We start from the raw sequence: 24,056 nt of genomic DNA on the forward strand, positions 1-24,056 counted from the left end.
AGTGATTTCTACTAAGGATGGATGTCTGCTTCTCTAGATCCTTCTATCTTACAAGTTGCCTTTTCTCCTGGTATGTTCTTCTCCAAAGTAAAAATCAGCAGAACCCCTAAGGTGTTATCCCTCTGTCCCCGTACGGGCCACCAAATGCCGCAGTCTGGCTGGGCACAAAATAACCGAGCCGCCACACAGCCTTGTAGGTTCAAAACAGGAACTCCTTTATTCTCCGCACTCCCGTGAATGCCACACATGTGGCCTTCTCCTGGGACACACCACACACTAACCGGAAATCCCTCCTCTGGAAATCCTTCCTCCGGCACTTCCCCAACCAATGGGAACTCTCCGGGAATCCCTGGGAGAACTCCAAAGTAGCAGGCCGAGGAGGACAGCAGGGGTCTAATATACAACTGAATACACAGTTTAACATAACCATCATCATCTCAATGGCTTGCTGGCCTCAACAAACACCTCTCAACCACTCCTTTCTGACAAAAATGCCATGCGTCATTCCTACTGGGCTATGGCTCTCAGCAAGTAACATCCTACATCTTACTCTGAGTAGAGATTTCAAGAGCGCAGGCATGTGAATGCACAACAATGTGAATGTACTGAATATGCTTAAAATGTAACCATCTGGGACAATTTTATGTTATGTATGTGTTAGTATTCCATGACTGTAAAAACAAAACAAAAACACCTGAGATAATCAACTCATAAGAGAGAAAGGTATACTTTGGCTCACAGTTTTGGAGGTTTCAGTCCATGGTTGGTTGGCTCCATTGCTTTTGGGTCTGAGGTGAGGCAGCATATCATGGTGGGAGCACATGGCAGAAGAAGCTACTTACCTCGTGGGTAGCCAGGAAGTAAGAGAGAAAGAATCCATGTACATAGAAGAGACAGAGGTCCCACAATCCCCTTTGAGGGCATTTTCCCAATCATCTACAACTCCACAGCACACCCTACCTCTTAAAGATTCCACCATCCTACAATAGCATCAAGTTGAGGATCAAGTCTCAACACATGGCATTTGGGGGACATTCCACAGCTAAAATGTATCAGCATATTTTACCACTACACAAAAAAGCCACAGATTAAAACAGAATTCAAAACACTACTTTAAAACTATTGTAATTAATACAAGATAAACAAAAAAGAATATAGGCACAAATTTAAAAACTCATCAAGATTTGTGCTCTTTACTACATGGGAGCTAAATCCTTATTAAAACAAGAAAATAAAAATGCAGTTATTACCAAATTGTACAACACTGACAACCCTGAGATCCTCCTAAGTATACTAGATACTTCATTCTCTGCATAAGGAGGACACAGTAACTCAAGCTCAAGCTGGATCCTGAGCTTTCAGGCAGCTCTTCAAAGTCTCTTCACACTGGCAAGCACATATCTACGTGATTCAGATTATTTTTCCATTCTGTGCAATCAAAATAAAATCAAATACTAAATCAGAGATTGGGATGACAAAATTATACAGATGGAATACAGATAAAATGGTTGCCAGGGGTTCAAAGGTCAGAGAGGGAAGGGGTGACTCTAATGGGGCATGGAGTATCATGGAGGTGACGGAGTCGCTCTGTTTTTGATTGTTGGGGCAAATGGGCAGATCTATATATGTGATAAATGTCTCAAACTATATCCATTCCTTGGTATCCAAGAAGCATTGATTCTAGGACCTCCTCAGTTAATAATTCTGCAGATACTCAAGTCCCTTATATAAAATGGTGTGGTATTTGCACCTAAGCAATTCTTCCATATACTTTAAATCATCTTTAGATTGTTTATAATACCTAACACAATGGGATTGAAGTCTAAATAGTTGTTATGCTCTACTGTTTAGGGAAAAATGACAAAGGCTGGGAACATAGCTGAGAGATATTATTTGCCCAGCATATGCAAGGCCCTGACCCTGGGTTCAATCCCCAGCACTGGGAGAAAAAAAAAAAAAAAGTTTGCACAGTACCTTTTTTTTTTTTTCGCAAACATTTTAAATCCATGTTTAGTTGAATCTGAAAATGGAGAACCCATGAATATAGAGAGCTGGCCATATATATAAAAGCATACCAAAAATAAGTGACTACCAAGTGACACTTGTAGTCATTGCTTTGGACCCACTGATTTCCTGGTCCCAATAATGCCCTGAAGAAATACAAAAAGTTACTACTGGAAGAGGCTGGGCCATAGAATTAAAAGACTTTTCTACTATTTTTGGCTGCTTTTTTAAATTTTTTGATTCTATAATTGCATCAAAACTTCAACAAATGATAAACAGAGATATAAACTGGATGTTGAGACTGGTATATGCTGGACATACCTCTAGTTTTCAAAATTTTTATCTTTATTAAATTACACCATTGTTCTGACTTGATAACATGTAAAAGTGAACTATGGTTATGACACATTAAAATAAATGTTTCCTCATAAAACATGACATAAGTCCAGCTGTGTTCAAAAGAGGATTCATTTCCGTTGTTGTCAAAGTTGAAAACTACTGAGGTATGAGAGAGAACATGCAATGAAAAGCAGGAGACAGGCTGGATCGGATCTCAGCTAATCAGCTGTCAAATGAAAAATGATTACACCCATCCTTGCCATTAAGACTTTCTTGTTAGGAAATGAGACACATGCAGCTAGAAGGCCACATAAGGACATCAGATGTTCCCTGGTAACATGTGGCTAACAGTCAACGAATAGAGCTATGAACTGAATTTTATTCCCTCAAAATTCATATGCTGAAGTCTTAACTTGCAATGTGACTATATGAAGAGGTAGGGCCTTGAAAAATGTGATTAAGATTAAATGAGGTGAAGGATAGAGGCCTAATCAATGTGAATGATGTCCTTACAAGAAGAGGGAAGGGTGGGGCGTAGCTCAGTGGGAGAGCACTTGCCTAGCATGCAACAGGCCCTAAGTTTGATTCCCAGAACTGCAAAGGAAAAAAAAAATAGAAGAGGGAGAGACACAAAAGGGGTGCCCATTCAGAGGAATGACCATGTGAGGGCACAGGATAAGGTGGCCATCCGCAAGCCAAGGACAGAGACCTCACCAGAAACCAAATAAACCTGGATCTTGCATCTCCAGCCTCCAGTACTAAGAGGAAGTAAACTTCTTTTTGAACCATGGGTCTGTGTGGTATTTTGTTATGGCAGCCCAAGAAAACTATTAAAAGTAGAACAGTGATGTGGTGTAGAAGGAGGAAAGAAGCTTGCTTAGAACTAGCTGCCTGATCTTCCACAGGGGGCCTGAACACAGTACAAAGTTGCAATTAATGGCAGATTTTTACCAAAACAGTATTTCATATATTCAAAGAAAAGCCAGCTACAAATCATATAAAGGAAAACCATATGACTAGATGCATACTGTTCACAAACAACTGGAGTTCCTTCATCTATATTCCTTCTTTCAATCAACCAACCAACAATGGTAACTGAATCTCTCAAGTCCTGAGTCAGGTTCTGGGGACACAGAGTAGAGGCCTAAGCTTGGCTCTGTGTACTACATAGTCTTTGGGGTAGACGGGAAGTAGGAGCAAGAGCTATGTGAGGATAAGTGCCTCCCCAAGCTAAGCAAGGGGAACAGAAGCACAGAGCAGAGGTGTCTTCCAGAAAGAGCTCCGGCAGCCATCAAAATGGACCTGTGAATCCCGGGAAACAGCAGCCATTTCTGGGGCTAGTATGTGCTTTGGCAGCCCTGTTAATAGATAGAGGTCAACACACACACACACACACACACAGAGAATTTCTACAGCCCCCCACCAGCAGGCCTGTGTCAGCTATCCTTCAAGTGAAGCATGTTTTCCATTGCTTATCTACTAATTCTATTAAAGAGACAGTCCCAAATAACAAAGCACAGATTCATTGTTTTGTTTTATTCTTTGGGTGGTGCTGGGGATAGAACCCAGGGCCTTATGATCATTGGTTGTTTTTTGACACCTGCTCTTCCATCTGTTTAGAGGATGTATGAAGTTAAAAAAAATCATTTTGTAAACTAAAATACATGATATAAAAGTTAGATAACAGGATGTTAGATTTTAACATAAGCCAAAGTGATCATTTGACACATTAAGAAACCCAAAACAGAGACTGCCCAGGGTCGCCCAGCTCATCTGTGGTACAGCCAGAGGAAAGACTTGGGGTTACCTACAGCTGAGACCTCATGAGAAGCATAAGTTGTTAAAATCTAAATTTCACAATATTAGATATTTTTGCATCCTACTTTTTTCCTTTAGTTTTACTATAATTTGAAGCATGCACAGGTCATGATTTTGCTTTAGGCAATACAGTATTTGGAGCTCCTAGTTTGTAAAGGTTTGTGCTATGACAAACCAAATTGGAAAGCTCTTGGTGTTTCCTCTCTTAACCAAGCATTCTATTCCTATACCCTAAGAGTGTTTTCCATTTGAAAGCTCTGAAAAGTCGAGAGTAAGCCACTTATCATTGAGAATAGGGGAGGAAAGGAAAATGATAAGTGAAGGAGAAGGTGTAGAAAAGAAGAAGAGAAGAGAAGAAAGGGAAAGAGGAAAAATGTGTTCTTCCAGCACTGCACATTGGTATCAGTGTTGTTTGTCTAGAAAGCAACTGGCCTATGCGAGGGTTGGTAGAGGAGACTGATCTTACAACTACATGGTCACGCTTCACTCTTAGGGCACTCAGTAAAGATCAAATGCATGTGCAAACATAAACCACTACATGTCTTTTGTTGTTGTTGTTATTGTTGTTTGCATTTTGACTCATTGTACACAAATGGAGCACAACTTTTCATTTCTCTGGTTGTACACGATGCAGAGTCACACCATTCGTGCAATCATCAGGTACATAGGGTAATAATTACCATCTCTTTCCACCATCTTTCCCACTTCATACCCACTCCCCTCTCATCCCTCTCCTCTGCCCAATCCAAAGTTGCTCCATTCTTACCTTGCCTACTCCAAACCCACTATGGATCAGCATCTACATGTCAGAGAAAGCATTTATTTGTCCTTTGGTTTTTTAGGATAGGCTTATTTCGCTTAGCATGATATTCTCCAACTCTATCCATTTACCTGAAAATGCAGTAATTTCATTCTTTTGTGAGGCTGAATAATATTGCATTGTGTATATATACCACAGTTTATTTACACATTCATCTCTTGAATGGCATCTGGTTCCACAGTTTAGCTATTTTGAATTGAGCTGCTATAAACATTGATGTAAACCTTTACATTTCTATCTCATGACAATTGTGTTACTGAGTTCCCTCTTGCCTTGGTGACCAAGATGCTTAGAGTCAACTGCACCCCCAACTGCAGACACCAAGGGCGGCTAGTGGCTCTTCCCCTTTGGTTTAACTTTTCCTATCTTATTTAGTAACCCTTCAGCTAGATGCCTTCTGCCATAAGCAACTTCAAAACTTGTCAGGAAAAAAAAAAAGTCAATTAACTAATTTACAAGAAAAGAACCAAAAGGAAATACTGAACTTGCTCACTGAAAGCTCATTCAGATTGGAGGTATAATTAAGAATTTGAGGATGCATCAGCCCCTTGCATCATTATTTGAACTCTAAACTTACCAACAGTGTCGCACGGCTCATCTTTGTGAACGCAGAAATCTGTCCTAAAAAAAAAAAAAAAAAAAAGAGAAAGAGAGTCAGACATAGTCAGGTGAATGTGGTTTACTAGGAAAATGGGAGAAGAAACACTGAAATTAACCTTGATTAAGGTTTCAGTTGTCATAAGTCATAGTGACATACCATAATTAACAGGGTTTGCCAAGAGAAATTGGCCTATAACATGTCCAAGTGCAAGCCCAGTTACCCTATGAAGGCCCTCCCTTTATAGCTAGACTATTCTATTAAAAAATAAGTTGCTGAAAAGATTCCAACAGCTGAAAAGGTTTTGGAAGATGTTTGTTAAATTATCGATTGAAAACAATTATCAGTCAATATCATCAAACTGCAACGGCTTCTCCAAGCTCCTCTATTTGGTCAGCAACTGCTTCTAATGACCATGAATCATGTCTATGAGAAGTCAATAAAAAAGTCATTTCTGAAAATTGTATTCTTCGAAGCTCTCCACAATCCCTCAGGTATGCAGCTGTGGTTCAATGAGATAGCAAAGATGCTCAAAGCCTGGTCCAGCCCCAGATCTTCAGGCCCAAGGGTTCACTCTTGCCTCCCATGGTGAAATGAGGGATTAGACCCTACTTTTCCAACAACGAGCAATGTTCCAAAAGTTCTCAGAGTCACTAGTCAACCAAGAGAGCTGAATGGGGCAGCAGGCTGCCTGGGAGCTGGGGGAGGAGAGGGCGGCCCCAGTAGCAGGCCATCTTGGGCCACATGCCCATCTTCTCACAGGGCCCATAGACAGCGCTCACTCACCTGCAGCTCTACACACACCCAAGTACAGCTGCAGGTTTCAGAACATACCACTCTGCATTTTCCTTCTTAAAAGTCTGGGAAGGAACATGGTGCTAGCCAGACAACGCCAACACTAAGCAAAGTTATGGGAGGAAATGGCAGCACTGGGTGGGCCACAGCTTGTCTTCTCCTACCAGGTAACATCCCCTCCTTTCTGGCCTACTGTTCCTGCACTCTGGCATTCACTCTCCTCCATTCCTCCCCTTCCCTCTACCTACAGCTAATCTCAGGGCAGGATTTGACCTGCCATTCACATGGGGGTAATGATAGAGTGTGTTACTCTCCTGACCACTTTTTAAAACATTATTTATTTTATTGGTTCTCTTTAGTTATTCATGATGAATAGTTACATTTGATATAATTATACAAGTATAGAATATATCTTATCCTAGTTAGGACTCCAGTCTTGTGAATGTATTTCTGGCCTCTATTCATACTTCAGCCTGCTCTATCCCACATCACACTTTAGTGTTTTCCCTGAAGCATAACCCACATCTGAAAATTCTCAGCCCAGCATGGACAGTGGAGCAAACCCTGCATGTCTCCAGCCCTGACTCTGTTTCTGGATCAGGGATGGGACTCATAAAAGATCCCATCAGATCACTTGCACTCAAAGACACTGGATCTGTAGTTTTAGGAGGCTCTGCTAGAGCTCTGGTGTACAGAATCCCAGGTCCAGAATGACTGCCTCAGGCCAGTGATCCCACAGGTACAGTGGGCATTTTATAAGCCCAGAGTGGGTAAGGCAGGTGGCAAGGTCAGATATGACAACTTAGAAGGTGCAGAGAGAAAACAAAGAAGAGCTGGGGCCAATCATGTCAGCAACTCACACGGGTTTTACTTTGCTGGAAATTTCAAATTTTCTCAGAATGTATATATTTTTGGTAATTGATTTTTTGGTCAATTTGTAATTTTGTTATTATTTACTGACAAATAAAAAGTACATACATTTATACAATACAATGTATTTAGTAATGTGTATACATTACTAAATGATTCAATTCAGCTAATGACCATATCCATTGCCTTACTTACTAATCAAGCTTCTTTGGTGAGAAAATGTAAAATCTACTCCCTTAGCAATTTTCAAGCATTCAGTATTACTATTTTTTTTTTCTCAATTCATGGTTTTAATTCATTCACCTTAGGCCCCTTTTTTTGAAAGATCATGAGATACAAATTTTAATTTAAAGAACGCAACAGGTTTTTAAGCTATGAAGATCATTATCATTGTCATCCCCAGTCTAATACCCATCATCTTTACTGAAATGTATTAAATGTTTTTTTTTCTTGTTTTACTAGTCACTTCTTTTTTTTTTTTAATTTTTTATTGTTGGCTGTTCAAAACATTACATAGTTCTTGATATATCATATTTCACACTTTGATTCAAGTGGGTTATGTGCTCCCATTTTTACCCCATATACAGATTGCAGAATCACATCAGTTACTGAATAGACTATTTCTAAAACATCCCCATTAGTAGAGGATAGGAAAGGCAGCAGAACACAACAGACACTAGTATGGCAATATGTAAATCAATGGATGTGTAACTGATGTGATTCTGCAATCAGTATTACTATTAACTACAGTCAATGTGCTGTCCAACAGATGTCCAGAACTTAGTCCAGGTAATAAATTTATAAACTATTTTAACAAGGGGAGAAATAAGACTCCTGTGCTTTTCATGACTGTACCCCCAAACCAAGAGAACTTCATGGAAATTGAGAAGGAATAACCATGAAGAACTGTAACAGCAAGCTGCCTTCTGACCTAATTTTTCTGTCAAAAAGTTCCTTTTAATTAATTAACAGGCAGTGAGAGTGATAGGGAAGAACATTGATCCCGGGGAGCTAAATGGGAAGATCAGGGCAGCAGAAGTGTCCCAGCAGTATAGCAATGGCTGGTCCTGTGTGTTTGCTTGGGTGTCTGCCTAGCACTCTCAGCAGAAGTGCAGACCTAGGCTTGGGGGAGAAATCCTGTGTTCCAGGTATTCTGGGTCAAAAGCAGAGCCAAAGGTAATATGTTTCAGGGGCTGAGACCCCGGGTCCCTAATCCTCTGTGTGTGCCCAATTTGACCCCCAGACCCAATTCACTCAGTGGCTCTCTCTAGCCCCAGACACAGCTGCAGAAAACTTCATTTCTGCTGATTCTGGCTCAGCAGTGTCTGCTGGACATGATGTCATATGCTCACAGCCTCCGCAGTGGCTGTCTGTTGATTGGTGGGCGTCCAGAACACACTCTCAGGCCCAGACACAGCACATCAGGGGGAAAGAAAACAAAGGAAACCTTCACATCTCCAGTCCTCAGCCAGGACACGGGGATTCCATCCCCTGAACACTGCCTTGCCTGCACAGCTCCCACTGCAGACACTGAGGTCAGATTACTCTGGGAGGAAAGAACTGCTTCAGAGCAGCAGCTGCCTCGCACCCAATTTCCTTGCAAAAACATCAGCCCATTATTATCCCAGCCTAGGGAATTGCAGCTCTCTGCCTCTAATTATTAAACGATGCTTCTCAGCCAGCTCCAACTCCAACACTACCTCCCCACCTCATGGGAGGTCTTCAATTTAACATCTGCGTGGGCTCAGAGGATGTGGCTGTGCACTGATCCATTCAGTCCGGCAGCGCCACAGAAGCAGGTGGGAGGAATCATGAGTACTTGGGTAGCTTTGAGGTGTCAGCATGAAACAGAGAAAGAAAACACAGGCTCCTGGGCTGCCTCAGGTGAAGAGCAAGGCAGGAGGCCATGCATCTGCTTCCCCAGGGACCCACTGCCTGCAGGTACAGGAACCTGTTCTTTTTATCTCTGGAAGAGGACACTTCTTGCCCCCAGCACACCCTCACCCAGAACCACACCCATGCAGTTAATATACCTCCCCAACGTGCTTAATTAGAAAAGAACTTTTTAAATAAAACTGTATTATGGTGATATATATGTAACACAAAATCAACTATCTTAGCTATTATGTATACAGCTCAGTAGTGTTAATTACATTCACAATGTCATGAGCCATCGTGACCACCTAGCTCCAGAACATTTTCATGTTGTAAAACTGAAACTCTGTAACTATTAAACACCAAGTTCCCTCTTGGCTCTACCACCAGGCCCCAGTCACTACCATTCTACTTTGTGTCTCTATGAATTTAATGACTCCAGGTACCTATTAGAAGCAGAATCATTCAGTAATTATCTTTTTGTGCATATTTCACTCAGCATCATAATGCCCTAATGGTGCATTCAGGCTATAGCATGTGTCAAAATTTCCTTCCTTTTAAAAGTTGAATAATATTCTATTATATTATATGCCATACTTTATCTATTCACTGTTAATGGTAATTCAATTTGCTTCTACCTCTTGTCTATTAGGAATAATGCTGCTGTGAACAAGGGGGTACAAATATCTCTTTAGCATCCCTGCTTTCAGCTCCCTTGGTTCTTAGTGCCTGAAGGTGCACCAGCCACATCACATGCAATCAGAATTACTGAATAGACTATTTCTAAAACATCCCCATTATACATTCAATCATCTTATATAAACAGAAAATGTTCTCATAAGGGAACTGTATTCTACAAAACACATTTTAATCCTTAGGGTTGGCATCTGACAAATCATCTTGAAGAGTGACCAGGTATCTATCTGGGGTCTAATGGTAGCATTGCACATGTGTTGAAGATATATGCCCAGATGCAGGACTGCTGGATATTTTTTTTTAAGGATCAATCATACTGTTTACCACAGTGGTTGTATCATTTATTTTCCAACCAATAGTGCAATAGTGCATAAAGGTTCTGATTTCTCCACTTTCTTCTAACAGTTGTTATTTTCTAGTTTTGTTTCACTGTAGACACCCTAATAGGCGTAAGGTAAAGAAAAGAAGACTTAACACAAATATTTTCTTCATGGCAAGTAAGCTGTTAGGAGGCAGAAAAAGAAAAAGAAAAGCAAGTGTAATTGGCAGCATCTCTGGGCCTAGGGTATGTTCATGTATGCCCGTGGTTATCTGTAAAAGGGCCAATCCAGAAGCTTTATCAACTCGGATTTTGGTGACATCTGTGTCCCCTGGAACAAATGCTATTCATTCCCAACACAACACCTTTACTTATGCTTTCTCCTCCCATTTCTGGAGATCTAGCATGGCCTGGTGACTAATTACTATATTATATTCGTACATTTTAACAATTCTTACCAAATACATGGTAGTAAGATGGCTATAGGATGGATATGTTCATTAGCTAATAATGAAAGGAAATAAAGAAAAATTTTTTCCAATATCGGAAAGGTTCCCATATTAGTATTTTTTTAAACAAAACATAATTTTAAACAACATAGTATTTATACATTTTATGCAGTGTTTATGAAAACTACTTTCAAAGTAGGGTACTTGGAAGTTTAGTTGCATATTCCAATGATGAAGTTGTTTAGAAGTGCTCTTTAGAAAAGACTTTAAGGTATGATTTAATTCTCATTTTTAAAAAATTAGTCACATTAATTTATGGCCATGCATAGACATGGTTCCCAGGATTCCTACTAGCTCCCTAAATGGAATCCACTCTCAAAGCATGGTACCCATAACTCCCTTACTGCAATCAGTAGGGGATGCTATGGAAAGCCCCACAAGCTCCAAATTGCCATTTCCCAGTATCCTGAGCAATGGCAACCTCTGGTCCATGTGAGTGGCCTACACGCTGAGGAAGATGGTAACTGGGAGGTTCCCAGCACTCACCTGTGGACAGGTCCAGACCAAAAGCACATGCCAGATCATGTTCATCCCTTGGTTCTTAGTGCCTAAAGGTGCACCAGCCACATCACAGGCAATCAGAATTACTGAATAGACTATCTCTAAAACATCCAATTATACATTCAATCACCTTATTTAAGCAGCAAATATTCTCATATGGGAACTGTATTCTACAAAACACATTTTAATCCTTAGGGTTGGCATCTGACAAATCATCTTGAAGATTGACCAGGCATCTATCTGAGGTCTAGTGGTGGCATTGCACATGTGTTGAAGAGAACAGAGCTGCGTTAGCTGGTTGCTGAGGCTTGGGCCACAGAACTTTCCTAACTGGTACTGGGATATCTTTGGGCTAGAATGTGCAGCACAGGGCCCCAAAGAGCCAATTTTCACTCAAAACCAAAATGTTAAATGGAATTTAACACATCATGAATGGACAGGTTGTCTCCAAGCTAAAGACAGGATAAAGTTCTTCAATCCACAAATTTATCTTTAAACGAGGAAAAAGTATAGAGTTTGGAATTTAAGTTAAAAAAAATTTCATCCTTAATATTCAAAGTTGATACATTCCTAGCAACTGTGATGAAATACAGATATTTTTAATCTAATGGATTAATTCATTTCCTATAGCAGGATTTTGTTATGAACACATTATAATATTTTTTACAACCAAGAGAGAGACAAAATGTAGAAAAAAAGTAAATAACCACATCTACACTGGCAGTGATTTGAATTGTGTCCCACAGATAAGATATGGTTAAGTCCTAGGCCCTGCTACCTGTGAATGGAACCTTGTTTTAGAAAGAGGGTGACTGCAGATGGAACCAAGTTAAGACGTGGTCACATGGATTAAGGTGGGCCCTAACCCAATGACTGGTGTCCTTTCAAAAAGAGGGGAATCTGGATATAGAAAAGTACATGCAGCAAGAAGCCCACGTGAGGATGGAAGAGAGGTTGGAGTGATGCCATCTACAAGTCCAACAAGTGCAAGCATGCCAAAGAATGCTAAGGGCCACCAGCAGCAGGAAGAACAAACCTCCCCTAGAGCCTTCAGCAAGAGCACTGCCTGCCAACATCTCCCTTTCGGACATCTAGGTTCCAGAATGTAGAGGGATAAATTCCCATTACAGTCACCCCATTTGTGGCCATTTGTTACAATAGTTCTAGAAACTAAAGCAACACTGCCACTTGCTGCTTTGGAGGCTGCCTTGGGTTTCTGTTGTACATTGCTGGCCCCCTGGAGTCCCTCTCAGTCTAGAACGGTAAGTCCAGTTCTGCAGCCTATAAAGAAACTTCACTGTTTTCTTCAAGTGGAGGCTGCAGGTGACTTCCACAGACATCCAGAAAGTTCCAGTGGATCCCATGCTACCTGTCAATGGCACATCTAGCACGGCCTTGTGGAGCACGCACATGCCTATGTGGACTTCCTCCCTCAGGAAACTGGTGACATCCACTCTCCTCCCTAACAGTGTTCCAAAGCCAGTGTAAAGCAGCTGCAGACCCATGTGAGCTCCTTCCCAGACGGCATTTTATTGGGGGAACAAATAATAAACTTTCTTCCACGTTCTAACTCTTGGTTATCTAAGATTTTGTTATTTTTCTAATATTCATATTAGAATGAATGGCTGACTCTTCGTGCTAGGCACTGGGAAGAACATGTCCGTAAAAGTGGGTGCTCTCGTTAATCCCTATTTTACTGATGAGGGAACTGAAGCCCAGTTAGGTAGACAAAGGTCTGACATCAGCCTGAATCCTAACAGCATGCCCTAGAAAGGGGAACATCTCCTCCCTCTTGCATGTCAGCCATAGATTGACTCTAAATTTACCTGGTCACAAATACAGCAGCATCCACAGGGGGTGTATCGTCCTTCCCTCCTGGAACCTGATTGTTACCGAGGTACCGCGCACCTCCATATTCCTCATTCTGCCAATGACAGAAGCTCTCCAGGGACCGCTCACCATGGTGCCCAATGGACAACTTGGCCTAAAAAAAAATTGAGGAGGCAATCAGAGAAGTGGACACCCAGGGAAGTACAGTGTCCATCCAGACCGCAGACATCATTTGATGACTTGTTATCTCCAAATAAAAGAATAACATAAGCAGGTATTCCCTTGAAGGGAACATCAGGGACCTTATCTTTCAATTCAAAAGAAAAGCAATCTACTTTTCTGTAAACACAACAGTGTACCCAACCAAGCAATGTGACCTCAATCTCACGTTGATGGCCCAATTGTATAGGTATCATGTTCATGGGGGAGTGCCCTGAAAGACAAGACCAGGGAACACTGCTGCAGTGACTTCCACTGGGATGGAAGCTCCACGAGGCTGTCATGATTCCAAAGGCCCCTGGAGCTTCGTACATATCTGAGAACCTTCGCAAGACCTTCCAGGAGGGGAGAGGGATGGGCAGAATCCCATTCCAGGGCTCTTCTGTGATTCAGCTCAGCCAATGCCAGTTACATATAACTGTGTGTTCTCTGAGATGTGCCCTTGGGGACTTACAGGACGTTGTCGTAGGAGGACAAGCTTGGTAACTTGAATGTTGATTTTAATTCCAAGACTCTGGTGCTGAAACATATTGTATACCTATTAAGAGAGAAAAAGATACAAAATATCTTTTAAAATACAGTGGAATCTTGGATGGGGGCTTAGAAGAGAGAAAAGTTAAGAGAGAAAAGATAGCAGGTAGAAACTAAGGCAATCTGAATACACTATAGACTTTACAGTAACATATTAGTATTGACCCTACAAACATACCATACTAAGATGTTAAGAATAAGGGGAACTAGGGGCTGGGGTTGTGGCTCAGAGGTAGAGCGCTCGGCCAGCATGTGTGAGACATGGGGTTCCATCCACAGCACAACATAAAAATAAAATAAAGGTACTGTGTCAACTTACAACTAAAACATAAAAATAAAAACAATAAAGAAAAAGAATAAGGGGAACCATGTCTAACTCTCTGTACAATCTGCTCAACTTTTCTGTAAATCCAAAACTGCTCTAAAATACAAAGTCTTTTAATAAAGATCATATTAAAATGCAGCATGTGCTCTTCGATAATAATATATAATTCAAATTTTGGTGTTGATAAAGATTAGAACAAAATATACATATATGGGAGAAACATGCCCAGATTTTATTTCTAAGGTTTTCTAAGATCAAAAATAACGCCCTTCAAAGCAAATCTTCCAAAATAAAAATAGATATGATAGAAATCTCTGGAATCACACATATGCACATGCATACATATACACCCGAAGCTAAGCTAGAAACCCATTAGCTTTTCAGAAAAAAAAATGTGTAGGTCAGGAGATTTTTGAAAAAAAAAGACATGGATGTTAGATGATTCTGGTCAAATATTCAAAACTCCCATTCTGGGCTTTCATGCAAGGAGATGAAGGCAGGGAGGAGACAGGAGCCTGCTGTGTGCCAGCCATGGTCATCTCTAACCCTCACTACCACCCTCAGCTGGGAAACAGCTCAAGCTAGAGCCACCTGATAAAAACAGCCAAAGGTGACTTGACCCAAACCCAGGCTCCTCTAGCCAAAATATTCATTTTCTTCTTTATTCCCTGAAGTCCTCATTCTAACCAAAGTTTGTCACTGAGAGAAATTATGGTAACAAAGGGATATGTCCTTCTCAGTGTAGCCCCTTGTTACGGTTCAAGTGTAATTTGAGTGTCCCCCAAATGTCCATAAGCAAAGATTTGGTCCTTAGGGGGTTCCAGTGGGAGATGCTATGAACCTCTAGGAGGAGGGGACTTGTGGGAGGCCCTGAGGTCATGAGGGATGGGAGACATCCCCAAAAAGGACTGTGGGACCCCACTCTTGCTCTCACTGCTTTTTGGCTTGAAATGTGACTGCTTGCTCTGACATGCATGCCTGTCATTATCATGTGCCGTCTTTGCAAGACGCCAAAGCGATATGTCTACCTGATTTTGAACCTGAACCTCCAACACTGGGAGCTCAGCAAACTTTTTTACTTTACAAGTTAGTAACCTTGGGCATTTCATTATAGTAATACTAAACTGACTAATACCCACTTCTTGTTGGCAGAACTTAATTGTAAAGACTTCAAAATCAGAAGTCTGGGAAAGTGTTCCAAGGAGAAGGGATGAAGGGAATCTTGAATAAAGCAGAGAAATCAAAGTTGATGTGACAAAGAAAGACCACTGACTTTAAAGATCCCTTGACTTCCTTGTCTATAAGATTACTCTGAGAGGTTCAGTGGGGAAGGTGATAAAGGACCCAGTAGTAGCAGGACACAGAGGGAACAGGGATGAGAACTCTCTGAATGTTCTATCTTGTTTTTACTCATAGATACAATTCAGAGAGGAGAATTTTCTTTTTAATTTTTTAAACTTTTGTTCTAATTAATTATGCATGACAGTAAAATACACGTATTTTATATCATGGAGTATAATTTCTTTTTTCTGATTGTACACATTGTAGAATCACATTGGTCATGCAAACATATATGTACATAAGATAACCTCTGCTTCATTCTACTATCCTTTCTACCCCTGTACACCATCCTCTCCCTCCACTCCCCTCTATCTAATCTAAAGTAACTCTATTCTTCCCTAGCCCACTTCCCCCCGGGGAAGAATTATCTACCAGCAGTATTGTCACTTTTTCTATTTGGTGCTTTGTTTCCACTATTGACTCAACACCATCAGCAGAAGCAATGGCCACTGAAGACAGCATAGCCAGGTCAACTCAGGCCAAGTGGAGCTGGTCAATGACACAGTGCCTGGCCTGCAAGTCGGGCAGGCAGTGCTGAACGCATCTGTGTAACACAGGAATTAGCTGCATTATGGCTTGGAATTTACTGTGCAAAACTGTTGTTATAGTTAATAAAATCTGTGTAACTTAATAGTTTTTCCCACAAGGAAAACTAGAACACATTCACTTTTCTGTTCTCACATTTCCACCCCCGACACAAATTTCCTTTCCTTAGGAACAAAATAGCAGTCATGTTTTAATACTGGATCACCTTTAGGCTCAATCTGAAGTTGTGTCTTCATTATCTATCCCCAACCCTAGAGGAGAAGGGGAAAGCATGCAATGTTTTCCTTGTTTTAGTATTTCCAGAACACCCAGGGGCTCTAACTCAAATTTTTCCTGAAATATTCAGCATAAGAATTGGACTCAAACTGGTAAACCTCAGTTTGAAACATGAAAATAAGAATGAACAAAGATGTAGTTATGAAGGAGAAAAGTCGAGTTGCACAGGATTTTGTTTTAAGGTGACTTAAACAAAACCCATGAGGCTGGGGGTATAGCTCAGTTGGGCAAAGTGGGTGCTTAGCATACACAAGGCCCTAGGAACCCTAGCACCAAAATAAAGAAGCAGAGCCTATAATGTCAAAAGTATCTAAACACTAAAGATATTAAGAAATGTTGTAGATTTCAAAAAAACAATGTGGAAAAGCACCTCTCAGTAATATTTTGAACTGCTGCATAAATAAAGAACCTCAGGGAATGATTGAAATGATCAGGGAGAATAAAACGGCAGGACAAGCTCCCTGTTAAAATTACCCATTTGTTCCTTGCTGAGCTGGACATAGTTCAGAACCAAATTCATTCCATACCCCAAGATTCAGTCCCTTCCCTTGGAACAAAAGCATCAAAATTTTAAAAAATAATAATAATTTGAGATAGAAGAGGAAAATAAATTCAAAATTCCAGGGGCTTGGGGACAGGGTGAAATGGGGAGCTAATCAATAGCTATGTAGGGTCAGTTTTGCAAGATGGGAGAATTCTAGCGACTGGTTGGACAATGACGTGTATATACTTAACACTGAAATTGTGCTTTAAAAGGGTTAGGATGGCCAGGCACAGTGGCACACATCTATAATCCCAGTGGCTCGGGAGGCTGAGGCAGGAGGATTGTGAGCTCAAATTCAGCCTTAGCAACTCAGTGAGGTCCTAAGCAACTCAGCAAGACCCTGTCTCTAAATAATACACACACACACACACACACACACATGTCTGTATATATATGTGTGTGTGTATATATGGGCTGGGGATGTGGTTCAGTGGTTAACAGCCCCTGAGTTCAATTCCTGGTACCAAAAAAAGAAAAGAAAAAGAAAAGTTAAGATGGTAAATTTTATGTGTATTTTATCAAAATTAAAAGTTTCATGCTTAGAATAATATTCTCTAGAAACCCCTGTAATATTAGTGTTCTGGTCCAAGAGGGAAGGTATCAGAGCCTGATGATAGCACTTCACCATTAGCTGCCTGCTGACCACATTCCAACAAAGCTCTGCAGAACACCAGGCAAGGGCAGGTGGACACCAGGATCTCCCTCGAGGCCCCACACCAGGTACAGCAAGCCAGATGAATACCCCATGACAGCCATGAAACACAAGATGCATGGCCAAGCCTGTGTCTCTTCTCCGAGGAAATTCAAGCTCAGATAGTCCTAGAGATAGCAGCCACATGATGCTTAGGGAGACACCTGGCTGGGCATGGAACACTGTAGAGTCTGGAAACTCTGTCCCTAGTGTCCAGCTCTGGCAATGTCCCAGTGAATATTCAGAGCCCTGGAAGCCTTTGTCACATTTCCTTGGCAGCATGGGGGCCAAGCCAGGTGGACCTATTGCCAACAACTCACTGTGGCTCTCACTGGGCAACCTGAGGACACCGTGAGGAATGAGGGATGGCAGAATGAGGGAGCACAGAAGAGTAGGTGGTGGGGCAGTTCGGGAGAAGCTGCTGGTACACCAGGCAGAATTTTCACAAGGTCACCATCTCTGGGCATGACCCTAAGCATGCCCAGAGACAGACAGGCATCCTCAGTTAATAGCATCCCAACAGGAAGGGGCTACATTTTCTAGTCCCCAAAGCAGAAACATCAACATTCCCAGGGACACATGCTGAAATGCATACCCTGAAGTCCTCTCTAGACCCTCCTAAATCAGAGACTGGAGGTGGCCAGGCCATCTGTGTTGAACAAACCCCCCAGGGCTTCTTACTCTCCCCTAGAGTATGAGAACCAGTGAGGGTTTTAACACTGTGCTAATTTTGATGGTCACCAGAGAAAAGTTTGTTGTCTATTTCATATGGTAATTAAGTGAAATTGATGTCATTTTTCCTCCAAAGAGAGCCTGCCTGGAATGTCTCAGGTTTTTCATTCCATTCCATGGTTGTTAAGGAAGCTAAGAACAACCAAAGCTCTGTCAAGTGGCTCTGTTTTCCAATTTGGCTGCTCAAACAGGGAGTTTCTGGTGTCCGCACCACCTGTTTCCATCTGCAATTTGTTCTTTAAAGTCACGTATGCAAAAAAGGCGCGACACATCTTCAAAATCCACAATAGCCAAACCAGCACCAGCCTGGTGGAGGCTTCCTTCTCTCCACATAGCTGCATGGCTTGGCTGGAGACACAGTGCCAGGAGCAGGACTCCACTCCCCTGGAAAAGAGCTGGGCAAAAGAATTTATTCATTACAGTGCTGGGGATGGAACCCAGGTTCTCATGCATGTTACGCAAGCACTCTACCACTGAGCCCCAGCCTCAGCTCTAGGAGAAGCTTTTAAAACAGACATCAGTGCACAGTGCACACTGCCCCTCTGCTTAAGCCCATCAGCAGCTCCCTGCCACATGCCAAGAAAAGCCAACGGGCCATGCCCTGGTGTAATGGTCTGCCTGCTGCTCACAGTCCCCACCACCCTCCCATCACACACCAGGAACTGCCCATTTGGGTGCACTCAAATGCCAAGCTGATCCCTGCTGGGGGGATCCTCATGTCAGATTGTCACTACCCACTGTAAGAGAAGGGTCACATCTCACAGAGGCCACCTCAGTCACTTGTTATCACTTGTTTTTTTTTTTTTTTGCACAGCAATTAATCGCTCTCTGATCTTCCTTCTCAATGGTTGAACACTGCCTATTGTTCCTTCTAGGGAGCCTGAAGAGGATGAGACCTGGAGTCATTTCTACTCTACTCCAGATGAGGGTAGAAGAGGCTCTAGCTCATGTTAAGTGCAATAAACACAGATGAACAGAATCGACACATCTCTTATTTTTGTGGTAAAATGCATATAACATAAAACCATCTCCGCCACTTTTAAGCGTACAGTTCATGGAGTCAAGAACATTCACATACATGGCTATGCAAATATCACCACCATCTCCTGAACATCATCTTGCAAAACTCATATGCTGTGCCTATTAAACACTTACTCCCCATTCCTGCCACACCCAGCTCCCGACAACTAACATTCTACTTTCTGTCTCTATTTATTTCACGACTCTAGGTATCTCACGACTCTAGGTATCTCACGTAAGTGGAGTCCTTCAGTATTTGTCTTTTGGTGACTGGCTTATTTCACTCAGCATTATGTCCTCGGGCAGCATCCATATTGTAGCATCTGTCAAAATTTCCTTTTTAAGGCTGAATAATAATCTAGCGTATGTATGAGTCATGTTTTCTTTATTCATCCATGAATGGATACTTAATTGCTTTCACTTTTTGACTACTGGAAACAATGCTACCAGAGTACAAGTACCTCTTTGAGACTCTTCTAAATTTCTGTACATACAGAAGTAAAATCATGGGGTCATATATCATTTGAGTCAGCCTCTTTTATACCCTAGTCTTTGTACTGGCTAGACACTTCGAAGTTGTTGTTGTTGTTGTTTTTTTCTTTTAATGGGGACCAAACAGCATCTATTGCTATTTTCATGGGAGTTGGAGATTTCTCCCACAGGGTCTGCTCTGGAGGAAAGATGGGGCCCTATTCCCACTATGGAATCTGAAGGTAATTGAAACTCACTCTGCCTGCTCTCACAACCGGAGAACAGACCTGTTCCCTAAATGCACCCCCATTCCCAGGGCTTTAATTCTAAAGGAGGGATACAGGTAATTAGGAGACATTCTTAGGACAGAGACTTGGTGGCAGGAATCCAGTGGTGGACATCAGCATCCAGCAATGTGTCACCAGCCCTGGATTCTGGCCTGCCCTCCACCTTGATGTCTCCTGATGCCTGATCTCCCTGAGTCCCTTCCCCTAAAACCCCTGCCCCAACTTCCTCCCCCATTTTTGGGCCTGGTAGTCTAGACCTCCTTCTGATCCTGGACATCTCCCTCTATACCTCTAAATACATTTTCCTGTTCTACATCAGTTAGTCCAGATCCAGTCTGTTGCTTATAATCAACAACCCTGATGGAGACAAGGGCCAGGCTGCCTGCTTCAGGGTTTAAAAAGCTTCCTTCCTTCCCTGTTGAAGAACAAGACCACTTATGAGCTGCCAGATTCCTTCTATGCTTCTTCGTGGTTATACAAGTCCTCAAAAAATGACCACAGGGCTAGGGATGTAGCTCAGTGATAGGACGCTTGCCTAGCATACGCGAGGCCCTGGATTCAACGCCCAACAGCATAAAAAACAAATTTTCAAAAATAAATGACCACAGTAGTTCTGCTCTCATAGCAGTCATTGCTTCTGTCACTTTGGAGTCCCTGCAACAGGTAAGGCTGAGAAGCCCTTCCTAAGCAGCCTTTGTTCTCTCCAGTTCTTCTTAACCATGCAGGTTTTATCTTCTCCTTTCTCCACCACCCTCCTTCAAAGGCAAGGTGTGCACCAAGAGGGACTGACAGGACTGCCCATGGCACAGCACCTGCCTCGTGGGTAAGCATGTCATTGCCTCTGTGTAGGAACCTGTTCTGCCAGACTTCAGTATACACCACATCCCCAGGGTGTTCTTGGAATACAAAAGGCTTTTCAGAAGCAAATTTACCAGGGAATTTAAAAGTACACTCTTTGTTAACATGACTTCAGTGCTAAATCCTTTGCTAAGGATGTTGGTATAGGGCACCTGTCACTGATATATAGACTCACCGACTCCACAAATATCTCTGGATCATCTGCATGTATACTGAACATGAAGTATGGTGATAATGTAGACAAAGCCCTACTTTATTGAGCTTACAGAAACTGGAAGGACAGATAGTAAGTAGGATGGGTATTTTTAATTATAGTACAATATGTGTAATATCAAACTTACCATTGAGCAAACTGATAAGGGTACATTTTAGTGGCATTAAAGACATTCACATTGTTCTACAACCATCACCCTGACTCATCTCCAAAACTTTTGTAATCTTGCAAAACTGAAACCTTACATATGAAACACTAATACCCCATTCTTCCTCCTCAGTCCCTAGCAACCACCACTGGGCTTCCTGTCTCCGAGAGTTCCATTACTCTAGTTGCCTCAGATTAATGGAGTCATTTAGTATTTGTCTTTTGATGACTGTTAATCTCACTTAGCATCATGTCCTCAAGGTTTATCCATGTTGTAGGATTTACAGGAATTTCCTCCTTTTGTAAATTAAATAGTATTTCACTGTACATATATGACATATTTTATCTACTCATCCAGCACTGGATACTTGGGCTGCTTCCACTGTTTGGTTTATTGTACATAATTCCACTATGATCGCAGGTGTACAAATGTCTTGTGTCCTTGTTTTCGGTTCTTTTGGGGGTAGTTATTCAAAAGTGGAATTGCTAAATCACATAGGTGTTTTCTCCCAAAAGAACCACACTGTTTTCCACAGCAGCTATACCACTTTACACTCCCACCAGCAGTGGTGAGGGTTTCTATTTCTCTACAATCTTACCATCTTTAGTTTTGTTTCTGGGGATGTTTTTGTTTGCTTTACAAGAGCAATCCCAGTGGGCATGAAGTGGTCTATATCCCTTATGATTATTGATGTTGAGCCTATTTTCATGTACTTTTTGGCCATGAGTATATCTTCTTTGAAAAAATGTCCATTCGAGTCCTTTGCACATCTTTAAATAAGATTGTTTGTTTGTGGGGTTCAGGAGATCTCTATATGTTCTGGATATTATCTAATATGTGATTTCCAAATATTTTCTCCCATTCTTGCACTGCCTTTTTACTTTGTTGATAAGTGTCCTCTGATACACAAAACTTTTTAATTCTGATGAAGTTTAATTCATCTGTATTTCCCTTTTCAGCTGTATCTTTGATATAACATCCAAGAAATCACTGCCAAATCAAATGTTACGAAACTTTTCCAATAGGTCTTCTTATAATTTTAGCTCTTACATTTAGGACTTCAATATAATTTCAGCTAACATCTGCATGTGCTACCAAAGTTCTGGCTTCTTTCTTTTGCATGAAATTATCCAGTTTTCTTGAATATCCATGTGTAGAACTAGATCCCTCTCTCTCATCCTGCACTAAAGTCAAATCAAAGTGGATCAAAGACTTAGGAATTAAACTAGAAACTGCAACTGATAGAAGAAAACATAGGGTCAACACTCCAACATATTGGCGCAGGCACCAACTTCCTTAACAAAACTCCTAAAGCTTAAGAAGTAAAACAAATAATAAGTGGGATGCCATAAAATTAAAAAGTTTCTGCACAGCAAAGGAAAAAATTAAGAACATTAAGAGAGAGCCTACAGAATGGGAGAGAATCTTTGCCAGCTACTCCTCTGACAGCAGTTTAACATCCAGAATATATAAAGAACTCAAAAAGCCTCCCCCCCACACACACATCACAACAGCAACAACAACAAAAAAACAATAAAAAGGCAAAAGAACAAAACACACATTTCTCAAAAGCAGCACCACAAATGGCCTACAAATATATGGAAAAAAATGTTAAACATCCCTAGCAATCACAGAAATGCAAATCAAAACTACATAGATTCCATCTCACTCCAGTCATAATGGCAATTAACAAGAAGACAAACAATGATGAGTGCTGGCAAGGATAAAGGGGGATGGGACACTCAAACATTGCCCCTGGAACTACAAATTAGAACAACCACTCTGGAAAGCAGTAGGGAGATTCCTCAAAAAAACAAGAAATAGAACCACCACATGATTAAGCTATCCCACACCTTGGTATTTATCCAAAAGAACTGAACTCAGCATACTATATTGCTACAGACATATCAATGTTTATAGCTTACAGCAGTGCGATTCACAATAGCCAAAATATGGAACCAGCCCAAGTGCCTGTCAACAGATGAATGGACCAAGAAAATGTGGTATATATACACAATTGGGTTTTACTCAGCCATAAAGAAGAATGAAATAATGGCATTTGCCAGTAAATGGGTGGAACTGGAGAACATCATGCTTAATGAAATAAATCAAGGTTAGGGTCAAATGTTTTCTCTCATACACGGAAGTTAGAACAAAGGAAGGGGAAAAGAGGGAGGGGTCAGATATTATAAAGAGAAGATCAGAGGTGAAGTAGATAAGGATATTGAGGGGGAAGGAAGAGGGATGGGATGAATTTGACAAAATCAAGCTATGTATGTGTATAAATATATCAGAGGGAATTCCACTTTTATGGATATCTATAAAGGACCAATCAGAAATACATGAATAAAAAGAAGACTAATAGAGTAGAAGACAGAGAATAGGGAAGAGAGGGAGGAGAAAGAGTGGGGGCACTGGGTCTTAAGTAAATTAAATTCCATGCATATATGATTAAATGAAGCCAACTATTATATATAGCTATAATGCACTAATAAAAGCATTAAAAAAGAAATTACCAAGTTTTTCCCAGTACAAATTGTTGAAAAGTCTGTGACTCTCCCTTGGACGATATTGGCATCCTTGTCTAAAACCATTTGATCATATATGGAAATGTTATTCCATATGTTATTATTCCATTGGTTTACAGGTTTGATTACTATAAAGAGTTTTGATTACTATAATTTTATGGCCAATTTTGACAAAAGGAAGTGCAAGTCCTCCAAATTTTTCTTTCTCTTTCAATATCGTTTTGGCTATTCAGGGTCTTTTGAGATTTCATATGAATTTTAGGATCCATTTCCTTCAGAAATAGAAAAAAAAGTCATTGGTATTTTGATAGAAATATCATTGAATCTGTAGATTTGGGTGGTATTTATATT

The 24,056-nt window shown here is 41.1% G+C and overlaps 1 protein-coding gene across 1 annotated transcript in view; it reads right to left on the reverse strand.

The window, feature by feature from the left end:
- Positions 1 to 24,056, reverse strand: part of Adamts17 (ADAM metallopeptidase with thrombospondin type 1 motif 17) — a 344,255-nt gene that overhangs the window by 243,432 nt on the left and 76,767 nt on the right. Inside the window, 3 exon segments of the mRNA XM_015493124.2 lie at positions 5,559 to 5,602; positions 12,971 to 13,128; positions 13,648 to 13,731. Coding sequence (XP_015348610.2) covers positions 5,559 to 5,602; positions 12,971 to 13,128; positions 13,648 to 13,731 — 286 coding nt within the window.

This window comes from Marmota marmota, unplaced genomic scaffold (genome assembly GCF_001458135.2).
Source record: "Marmota marmota marmota unplaced genomic scaffold, marMar, whole genome shotgun sequence".
In the NCBI taxonomy this organism is placed as follows: domain Eukaryota; kingdom Metazoa; phylum Chordata; class Mammalia; order Rodentia; family Sciuridae; genus Marmota; species Marmota marmota.